The sequence below is a fragment of the Elaeis guineensis genome, chromosome 1 (assembly GCF_000442705.2).
Source record: "Elaeis guineensis isolate ETL-2024a chromosome 1, EG11, whole genome shotgun sequence".
Classification (NCBI taxonomy): domain Eukaryota; kingdom Viridiplantae; phylum Streptophyta; class Magnoliopsida; order Arecales; family Arecaceae; genus Elaeis; species Elaeis guineensis.
The window spans coordinates 161,288,108-161,299,235 of record NC_025993.2 but is presented as its reverse complement, the minus strand read 5'-3'; the positions used below and the strand labels follow the sequence as shown (position 1 = coordinate 161,299,235).

Below are 11,128 nucleotides of genomic sequence, written 5' to 3'. Positions count from 1 at the left end.
GATCCCTTCATGCACCTCTCTGAGTGCGTAGTTCGCGTCCGTCGGTCCCAGGCACCTTAGCAAGGGAAGAGAGAACGACCTTTTGTAGAGTCGCTCGTCCATCATTACATATTGGGAGGCCATCCACTGGAGTCGCTTGGCTTCCGCGGGGTCTTCGGGGCTGGTTCCGTCAGTCAGATACTGAACGATCGGATCCATCTAGCTTGACTCGGTTGTCAGTTGTAGCACCTCCTCAGCCTTATCGATGCTCGGTTGCTCGAGACTCTCTACGAGTGTCCGGCCCAAAGCACCGTAGGTGGATGTCGCGAGCCTGGAGAGTGCGTCGGCCCGAGTATTCTCCGTCCTGAGAATGTGGGAGATCTCGAAATACTTGAGGTGTGCCACGAGATCTCTCACCTTCTGGAAATATTTCGCCATGGTCGGATCCCGCGCTTCGAATTCGCCTCTGACCTACCCTACAATCAGCTGGGAGTCGGAGAAGACTCTGAAACTGTCGATCCCGAGCTCTTTCACCACTCTCAAGCCAGCGAGAAGCGCTTCATACTCGGCTTGATTATTGGAGGTTTGAAGTTGAATCGGAGGGCGTACTCGATAACTACTCCCTCCGAGTTGGTGAGCAGGAACCCAACCCCGCTCCCTTGAGCATTGGAAGCTCCGTCTATGTGTAACACCCAGGTTGACCCGGGGTTATACTCAGAGGTCGCATCTTCTTTGGAGCTCCCGTCTTCCGACATTTGGTCGGTTGTCGGGCATTCTGCGATGAAGTCGGCCAGGACCTGGGCTTTCAAAGCAGGTCGCGGTCGGTATTGGATGCCGAACTCGCTCAGCTTCACCGCCTATTTCGTCAGTCGTCCTGACATGTCGGGGGGATGCAAGATCGCCCTCAGGGGTTGGTCGGTGAGGACCACGATGACGTGTGCTTGAAAATACGGACGGAGTCGTTGCGCGGATATGACCAAGGCAAATATCATCTTCTCCGCTCTCGAGTACCGAATTTCTGCTTCGTGCACTTTGCTGGTATAATATATGGGTTGGTGAGTTCGACTCTCGTTCTCCGGACGAGTACCGAACTAACCACCTCTGGGGCGGTAGCCAAGTAAAGGTACAATGTTTCTCCGACCTCTGGCTTTACAAGCAGGGATGGAGAAGTCAGATATTTCTTCAAATCTTCGAAGGCTTGCCGGCACTCATTCGGCCAAGAGAAGTCCTTTGTCTGCCTCAGGGTTTTGAAGAACGAGAGGCATCTCTTAGCGATCGAGAAATGAATCGACTGAATGCGATGATCCTTCCGTTGAGCTGCTGTACTTCTTTTTAGGTGTTCGGGTGCCACATGTCGATAATCGCCTTTATCTTCTCGGGATTGGCCTCAATTCTACGTTGAGAAACGAGGAACCCGAGGAACTTCTCCGAAATTACCCCGAAGGCGCACTTGGTCGGATTTAGCTTCATCTGATGTCGCCGAAGAGTGTGAAAGGTTTCTTCCAAGTCTTAGACGTGATCTGAAGTTTGCGCGCTTTTCACCAGCATATCGTCCACGTACACCTCCATGTTGCGTCCGATTTAAGCTTTGAAGACCTTATTGACGAGGCGCTGGTAGGTGGCTCCGACATTCTTCAGACCGAAGGGCATCATTCTGTAACAGTAAAGGCCCTTGGCGGTCACGAAGGCCGTATGCTCTTCGTCCTCGGACGCCATCCGGATTTGGTTATATTCGGCAAAGGCATCCATGAAGCTGAGCAGTCGATGACCGGACGTCGCATCTACCAGTTGATTGATCTTCGGCAGTGGGAAGCTATCCTTCAGGCAGGCTCGATTCAGGTCGGTGTAGTCGATACAGATCCTCCACTTTCTGTTGACTTTCTTCACCATTACGACATTGGCGAGCCAGTTGGGATATGTAGTTTCTCTGATGAAGCCCGCCTCGAGTAGTTTGTCTACTTCTCGTCGATGGCTTTCTGTCTTTCGGGGGCGAAAGATCGTTTCTTCTATCTCACCGGTCTCATGCCAGGGGCGATGTTGAGTCGGTGAGTCATTATTTTCGGAGGTATGCCGGACATATCCGCTGCCGACCAAGCGAATATGTCGGCGTTGGCTTTCAATAGCTCTATCAGCTGCCGTCGCTTCGGGTCGGACAGTTGCGACCCGACCCAGATCACCTGTTCAGGATTCTTTACCATCGGGATGGAAATCAGCTGTTCAGCCGGTTCACCCCGTTCCTCCTCTTCCCGTTGGTCCACCCTGTCGACCGGCAGGAAATCCTTCGATTTATTATTTTGAATTGAGATTTGGAAGCATCGCCGAGCGAGCTGTTGATCCCTGTGCATTTTTCCAGCTTCGTTTTTAGTCGGGAACCGGATCAACAAGTGATATGTCGAGACTATCGCTCTGAGGACGTTTAGTCCGGATCTTCCAAGTATGGCGTTGTAGGCCGAAGGTACTCGGACGACCGTGAAGGTCAGACAGATGGTGCTTTATCGTGGTTCGGCCCCAGCTGTCACGGGAAGAGCAATTTCTCCTTCTACTGTGACGGCCTCCCGACGAAACCCACTAGGGGCGTAGAGACTTTCCTTAGTCGGTCGGTCGACAGTCGCATTCGGGAGAAGGTCGAGTAAAACAAAACGTTAGTCGAGCTTCTATTATCAACAAGAATTCTTTTTACATCATAATTCACTATCATTGTCGAGACAACAACAACGTCATCATGGGGAGTTTGGATTCTCCAAGCATCTTCATCTGTAAAAATGATTACATCATCCTGACGTGGCCTCTTCGTCGACTCCCCTTCAGCAGTCGTCCCTCGGTCCAGTCGTTTGAAAATCATGTTGATAACTCCGACAGTAGGCTGATTGTTCGCTGCCTCTTCAGTCGGTTGGGGTCGTTGGTCGGGAAAGGGTCGAACCGACGGGTCCCTTCGATACTTTTCGAGATACCCTCATCGTATGAGGGCCTCTATTTCATCCTTAAGTTGGATGCATTGCTCGGTGTTGTGACTGTGGCCCCGATGGAATCGACAGTATTTTCTCCGATCGCGGCCCTTTGCCTTCAAAGGCGGAGGCCGTCGCAGATATTCCGCTCCTTCGATTTCCATCAGGATCTGCGCATGAGCAGAGAGAGGGGTGTAGGAGTCATACCTGCGATGCGTCGGTCTCGAACTCCGCCGTCAGGGCGATTTTGGGCTCCGTCGTCGGGGCGAGACCCGTTTATCGGTCGAGGGTCTGCTGAGTTCAACAGGAGCCCGATTTTTCTTCCGCTTCTCCTTCTGGCCCGTGCTTTCGGTTAGGCGTCGGTCGGAAGCTTCTTCGTCCGCGCGCATGTATTTGTACGCGTGCTCCAGTAATTCGACATACGTCCGGAAGAGGGTCTTGTCCAAGGAATATGTGAATCAGGACCCCCTTAGCCCCTTCTTCATGGTCGAGATAGCCATGTCTTCGTTGAGGTCCCGGACCTCAAGTGTGGCCGCGTTGAATCGGGCCACAAAGTGTCGGAGTGTCTCATTTTCTCCCTGTTTGAGGGAGAAAAGATTGTCCGAGGTTCGTGACAGTTTCCGACTGGTGCTGAAATGGACCACGAAAGAATGCTTGAGCTACCCGAAGGAGTGGATACCTCCTGAGCGGAGGCCGGAGTACGAGGCCCTGGCAGCTTTACGAAGTGTGGCGGGGAAACCGATGCAGAGGAGGACATCGGTTGCCCCTTGAATTGTCATGAGAACCTTGTAGCTCTTCAGATGGTCAACTGGATCGGTAGAGCCGTCGTAAGGCTCCACGTGAGGCATCTTGAACCGACTAGGGATTGGTTCATCGAGGATAAATCGGGGAGAGAGGTTGGGTAGTCCGAAAATCGACGTCGTTCGAAGACTTCTGCCATCCGCCTGGAGCTGGGCAAGCCGACGGTCGATTTCTTCGAACTTACGTTCGTAGTCGTCCAACCGTCGGTGTTGAGAAACCCCAGGAGTCAAACCTTCCGATGAATTTGAGAGTGAGGTGGACGGTGTCCGCGGCCGCTTCTCCTTCCTCGCTCGCTCCAGTTGGGAAGAAGGACGTCGAGACCGGTGGGTGTCGCACCGTGGCCGCCTCCCCCCTTCTCGATGGGAGTGCTGAGACGGCTGCTCTTGAGGAGGAGACGGAAGTTGACGCGGACGTCGGCGGCTGCTTCTGGACGGCATAGGATGCACCGCCGACTGTTCCGCCGGCAGTTGCAGCAATTGGGTCGGTTGTTGTTGGAGGTTTTTAACCGCATCCGTCAGAACAGTCATTTGCCGCACAATCGCTGCAATCTGTGCCTCCGTGGTCACCACCGGATGCGGAGAGCTGGATTCCGCCATGGAGGGTAAAGGAGGGGCCTTTTCCCGATGGAAAGAGTGCCTCGCCGATTCGGTAGCTCTCGATCGCTGAGCTCTGATTTTTGTCATCTCGAGAGGTTTTTCAAGCTCTATGGAGCTCGCTGTCTTACCTCCGTCGAACTCCCTACCTGGCACGCCAAATCTGTTGCGGCCAATCCTCTCGTCGCCTGATCGTCGGGGACGCGCACCTGCAAGAAAAGTCCTCACTGACCGGAGATGCCTCCGACGGGGACCCTCCGACGCTCAAGTCAGAGAGGAGACTAGGCAACAGCGAAAAAAATCAGGGACTCAGCGAGAGGGAGAGAGCTTACCAAAACTGTTGCCTTATTCTATTTTATAGTAGAATACGGTATGGTCCCACCATTAATGATGTAGACAACTGGGGAGTTGTCAAATCGTCGGGAGCTGTCAAATCATCGTGGGTTGTCAAATCATTGAAATTAATTCATGTTCTTGGCAGGACAATGCCCCATGGCGATCGTACAGTATGTCCTTAGCAGGACAACAGCTCATAGCGGTTGTACGGCGTTTGGACAGACTGGCCGATTATATGTTGGTATTCGACTGTTGGAACGTCAGGTGATGACTCGAAACACCGTCGGCTGATCTGATGCTTTGTGAAAGTCGGACGTCGGCCGCCACCTCTGACAGTGAGTCGGTGATATGAATTCCGTCATTCGGCCGGTTGAAACAGTATTGGTCTGTTCGGCCGGCATACCTTCGGCCGAATATCGTCGGCAGTCGTTGTCAGAGTCGTCTGTCCGCCCGGTGGATAGAGTCGGGCATCGATCGGACCGTTCCGAGGATAAATCGGCATATAGGGGTCAGCCGATATATCCCAACAGTCTCGAATCTTTGTATACTAGCGTGAATACACCAATAAAAGCCTAAACAACTTGGACTGAAAGATTACCCGAAGTTCCTATTAGGTTGAAAAGTTTTGATTTTGAAAAAAAAAAAAATCCAGCATTCTTTATTGGATCAAGTAAAACACATAAAAGACTTTTGTGCAAAACACGCCATCTTTGTAAAGGATAATACAAAAAAAAAAGGCATAGATCTGTGGTACGGGAGTTACCAGCAGCAGTCCAATTAGGGAAGAAGAAAGAACCCACCAAAAAATCCCTTGAGCTCTACTGTCTCAATGGATTCCAAAAACAACAAAACAAATCCGACGAAACCACCGAAAAGAACGAGAAGAGCCAAGAAAAGCAGCACCAAATGCCGCAAAGATGGAAGAAAGCGGGAAAAGCAGTACAAAGAGAGGAAAGCGAGCAGTACTTGGATCTCTAACGGTTCCGTGGACAATGAAGCCCTTGTTGTTGAGAAGTGCCTTCACCAGCCATGAGGCTACGAACCCTCCCGCTCCGGTCACGCATACCCTCCTCTTCTCTCCAAACTTCTCCATTCCTCTCTCCCGCCATCTCTCTCCCACAAGAGAAGAATTTATTATTAGTGACGCCGCGGTCCCCTCCGTTCTCTGTCGGGTAGGTGAGGGAAAGCGCCAAGCGGGGATCGGGAGGTCTAATTACCGATTGTTTCAGAACCGGACCGGAATGAAAAAAAAAATCTGTTGCCCAACCAGGTCAACTGGCTGGCCCGATCAATTGATCCATGACATAAGCATGATACGGTCGAGGACGGAGAAGAGAGGGAGGTGGGTGTAATTGTGGAGATGATCTCAATCACCAAGGGAAAAAAATAAATAAATATTCATCTCATTTCTTACTAAAAAAATGGTATTAAAAAAATTTTATATAAAGAATAACAAATCATCCTTCCATCAAAAAAAATATAAAAAATAAAATTTATATACATATTTTTTTGTAGTTTTTCTCTTGAAAACATCAAACTTCCATCTTTATCTGCGGTAATAATGCTGATGCACATGTTAAATATTACAATATATTATTGGGAGATAGTATCAGTAAGAATGTTGATATCTGACCCGATTTCTATACTTCTTATAAAAAATAGAGTTTGATAAAGAAGTACTCTTTGCATATAGGAAGAATAAAGCATTTAGAGCCATAAACCCGTGAACAAGAATCCGAAAAGAGGAAAACAAAACTGACCCAGAGTAAAGAGAGACAAAAATTGAAAGATAAAAAGTGAAATTCACCGGAAGAGGAGAAGTAGTTGCTTTGAATTTCCCTGTCTCTTCTTGAAATCCATCGAGTTGAGAGTGGTAGCTACCACCTTGACGAGGACTTGATCTTCCTTCACCTCTAGGATTGAGACACCCTCGTCGAACCACAAGATGTTGGTGGCTCCTTACTTGTCGTACACCAAAGCCTTCATCTTGGAGGAGATTTTCAAGCCAGTCGAAATGATTTCTATCGAAGAAGGGGTAGACTGGGGGCTTACTGTAGAGACTCTGAGAAGAGGGCTCTTGCGAGCTTGGATTCTTTCTCCAATTCTCCCACAAGTTCGCCTCTCTGAGATGGAGAGAGAGAAGGTGAGAAGGTGGTTTTGAGAGAGGATCTAAGGCTCGAGGAGGAGAGGTGGTGGGTTTGGATGGGTGTGGTAGACCCTGAAGATGTCGAGATGAAGAGTCGGGACTGATCCAGAATACCCTTGACAATTTTTTTCCGCAGATGATTAACCGTCGCCCGACCTGTTCATCATGGGCCAATCGGTTCACCGATTTTAACCGACTTTTTATGGGTTGAAGATCAATCGGGTCCACCCAAGTTGCGCTCCGGGATTAAATTGGTCCCCGATCTGATCGATCGACCCGATCGGTCCGATCCAGTTATGAAAACATTGATTATTACTAGCACCAAGTCCAATGAACCACGCCAAATCTCACAGTGGATAACACGTCACAGTACCCCTTATATATATATTTTGGTATAAATGGAGGTCACACCAGTCTAGTGCGAGAATAGCCCAATAGATCAAGATACAAAAATCTCGCAAGGCTAGCGGGCAGTTCCTACTCTGTCTTCAAATTCAATCATCAGAGTGGTTAGCAACAAAAGCTACCATCCAGTCTACTGTAGTATTAGCCTCTCAGTAAACATGCTGGACTTTGATTGCAGCAGCATGGTGAAGAGAGGTCCAGACATCCCAGAGAAAAGATGACCTCTGGGCTGCCTAGCACCCCCTGAAGCTAGCAATAATAGTGGCAGAGTCACCCTAAAAAAAATTCGCTCCACAAGAAGCTACTGTCTGGCAAAAGTGACCCCAGCCTAGGTAGCATGAAGCTCTACACTAGAGACAGAAGGCTCAAAGAGGTGGAAGCCACCAGCTGCTAAAAATCTACCATCAAAATTGCAGATAACAAAGCCAGCTCCATCTCTTCTGTTCCTTATGCTGCCATCGAAGTTAACCTTGACAAACTCTGATGGTGGGAGCTCCCAAGAGATAGAAAGAATCCTGCGGGTCACTATAGGGACAGCCAGGGAGCTCTAAAGATCGGGGGGTACCAGGAATCGAAATGGCAGTATCAAACTGACAATACTTCTGAGCAAGACAAGTAGCTATGTTCAAGACTCGACGAGTAGGAATCACATCACCATCAAAGATAAGACTGTTCCTAGACAGCCAGATCTGGTAAGCAATATAAGCTATCCGCCCAGTAACAACAAGCGATCCGTCACTCATACTCTAACGAATGAAGCCAAGGAAGGAATCCAGCCAGGAACCAATGCTTGCCTCCTAAGGAGAACTGCCGCTTGCATCCAAATGAGCCTCACCCTAGCACAGCACAGGACAGCATGCTCCGCAGTCTCATCCTCCAACCCACCAAATCGGACAGGAGGTCGGAACCTCCATGCCTCTATCTCTAAGAAGAGACCGAGTAGGAAGCTGGTGCCAGGCTAGTTTACAAAGAAAGATCCTCATCCTAGGGTGGGTAGTACCCCTTCTATTTCATCAATTCTCGATTGCGCATTATCCACCATCCATACGCTCCAGTATTTGCTTTGGTCCACTTGAACCTAGTCTGCAATAATTTCTCGAACTAGAGACTCATGTGGACCAAGAAAAATCGTATGGGGCGGACATGATAAAAATCATATGGGACGGCTTCGTGGTCTACCACATTTTTTTTAACACCAATCTTAAAAGATAAGCTAAAAAGTTAAAAAAATTTTCTACTAAAGAAATTATTAGTCTGATGATTAAAATATATATTTTTTTTATTTTTAACATATATTTTTAATGATACATACTATATGACCATATGATATTAAATTTTTTTTCTACTAACAAAATTATGAGTCTTGTGATTAAGACATTCTCTTTCTTTCTCATTTTCAGTACATATTTTTTAACAGTACATACTATATGACCATATGATACATACTAAATAAATTAATTATCAAATAAGTCAATACATACTTATAAATCAATATATAATTTTTGAAATATAGAGTTCATCAATATACAGTATATGGCCAGATGATACATACTGTAAGCTTTTTTGATACACATTTAGCAACGATTCAATAGTACACATTCATAACTAAATCGATACATAGTTTAGCATTCATTAATATACAGTATATAATCATGTTGGGTGGATGTCTGGCCAGGACACCACCTCCCAAGATCTTTTCAGTACCACGCGATGCAGCAGGAAGAAAGAAGAAACAAAATAAAAAAAAACAATCAAAATACGTGTATCAGCCACAAAATGGCTCACCTCCACGGGGCATACAAACTTCACTATGAAAAAAAAATTTACAAGAGGAGACCTCACCCTCAACCCTTGTACACCCAATTCTCTCTCACTAGAAGTTCCCTTTACAAAAGCTCTCTCTCTCTTGAAGATCCCCCTGAACCCCTGAAGTGCCTTGCGACCGCTGTCCAGGAGCCTCCTGCTCCTTCTCTCTCAGCACTCCCGCCTCTCTCTCTTCTCGGTTCGTACGATCTTCGTACGGTGCAAATCCGAATCATCTGCTTCCTCTGTTCGTCACAGGACCCTTTTAAAGGATTAAACAGGGTTTAAACCTAATTAGATTAGGTTTAAGACTCCTAAACAAGCCAAATCAATCTCCTGAACCGTCGGATCGTCACCGAAAATCACCTGGGCCCTCCGATCGCGCTCCGGTCCACGGAATAGTGTCGTGGACAGCGAGAAATGCATGGGAAACACCCACGCGGTCCACAGGCCCCACCGTGGACCGCCCGGTCCACGGTGGACCAGGGCAAAGGGGCCAGCAGGCCGCTGGGCCTGGGTCGGCCCGCGCGCGCGGGCCTAGGCCGCGCCTGCGCATGGGCCTGCGCGCCCGGTTGGGCCGCACGCCCGCCTGGGCCGCGCGCCCGCTTGGGCCACGGGCCTGGGTCGCGCGTCCCGCGCGGGCCTGGGTCACGCGTCCCGTGCGCCGCCGCCTGCGGCCGCGCCGCTGCCGCCCGCCGGCAGCGGTCCTCCACCGCCTCGAATCTCATGCCAATTTCAAAAGCTCGTATCTCCTCCATCCGAGCTCCGTTTCAGGTGATCTTGGTCTCGTTGGACTCCGTTTTTCATCGCGAACTTTGCTGTGGGCTCAATGTGGGCTGAATCTCGAGGTGTCAAATCTTAACAATCTTCACCTCGACTCGATATTCGGCCTCCTCCAAACTTCGAGAGCTTCTAGATCTCCTCGCCCCCATGCCCTGGGGCAATCGCCTGCTGATCATGGATGGGCAAACATGGGAGTCGAGCCAGGCTGCTCGATCCCATCTCCGTCGTATGCTGTGCTCCTTCTGACCTGAGACTTACTCGGGGCATCATCCTGCGGCAATAAGAATCTCACCTTGCGACGTCGCCTCTCATCCTCCTGAGTCTCCTGTCTCGTGCCCGATCCACCTCCTGGAGCTCCACCTCATTCTGGGCTCCACCTGGCTCCCAAAGCTCCACCTCGCACTGGGCTCCCTGCCAGGTAATAATGTCCTCTGCTCCTTTTCTTCCCCTCCAGCACAATCCTATCACCGTGTAGCACCCTCAGGATTCCTCCACCAGCTACCATCCTGTAGCCTCTCGAATCCAGTCTGCTAAGTGAGATAAGATTCTGCCTGAAATCGGGTATGTATCGGACCTCTCCCAATCTCCTCACTGCACCGTCATGTATCCTCTAGCTGACCGTCCCAATGCCTCTGATCGCACAGCTCGATCCATCCGGCAGATATACAGTGCCCTCACTGTTCTTTAGGAAGTCAAACTGCTCTTCTCTGCAACACACATGATAGGGGCAGGCAGAATCTAATATCCACTGCTGGAAAGAAGTAGATACCTCGTCAGATATCTCCAGGACATCTCCATCTAAATCGCTGCCGGCCGTCGCTACAGCAGCCATCGTCCGATTTTTCAGTTGAGGGCAATCTCTGGCTAGATGCCCCAACTCCTCACACCGGTAACACCTGATTTTGCTCAAGTCCCTCCTGGACTTGGACCGCCCTCATTGCGATCTCCTGTCGCTTCGTCTACCGCCTCCTGCTCCTCCAGAAGCCACCAAAGCTGAGCTACCGCCACCTGAGCTCGAAGCTGGGTTCTCCCTCCTGAGAACCTCGTTCTGGAGTATCGCCGCGGTGACCTCGTCCATCTTGATAGTGCTCTTCCCCACTAGAAGAGCAGTCACCAAGGACTCGTACAAAGGAGGAAGCGACACCAGCAAAACCAGCGCTCTGGTCTTCTCCTCAATGTTCTCGCCAATGTTGAGGAGGTTGGTGAGGATCTTCTGGAAATGGCTCAAATGCTTCTGCATGCTCTGTCCCTCAGTCATTCGCAGTTGGTAGAACTGCCTCCAGAGGAAAAGTGTATTGGTGAGAGACTTCGCCATGTACAACTTCTCGAGCTTCGAC

The 11,128-nt window shown here is 49.6% G+C and overlaps 1 protein-coding gene across 1 annotated transcript in view; it reads right to left on the bottom strand.

Annotated features, from left to right (window-relative positions):
* The window catches only part of LOC105039426 (cinnamoyl-CoA reductase 1), a 53,156-nt gene extending 47,394 nt beyond the window's left edge, over positions 1–5,762 (bottom strand). Inside the window, exon 1 of the mRNA XM_073246187.1 lies at positions 5,621–5,762. Within this exon, the coding sequence (XP_073102288.1) occupies positions 5,621–5,747 (127 nt within the window). The 5' untranslated portion in view covers positions 5,748–5,762. The remainder of the gene's footprint in view (positions 1–5,620) is intronic.
* Positions 5,763–11,128: the final 5,366 nt, after the last annotated feature.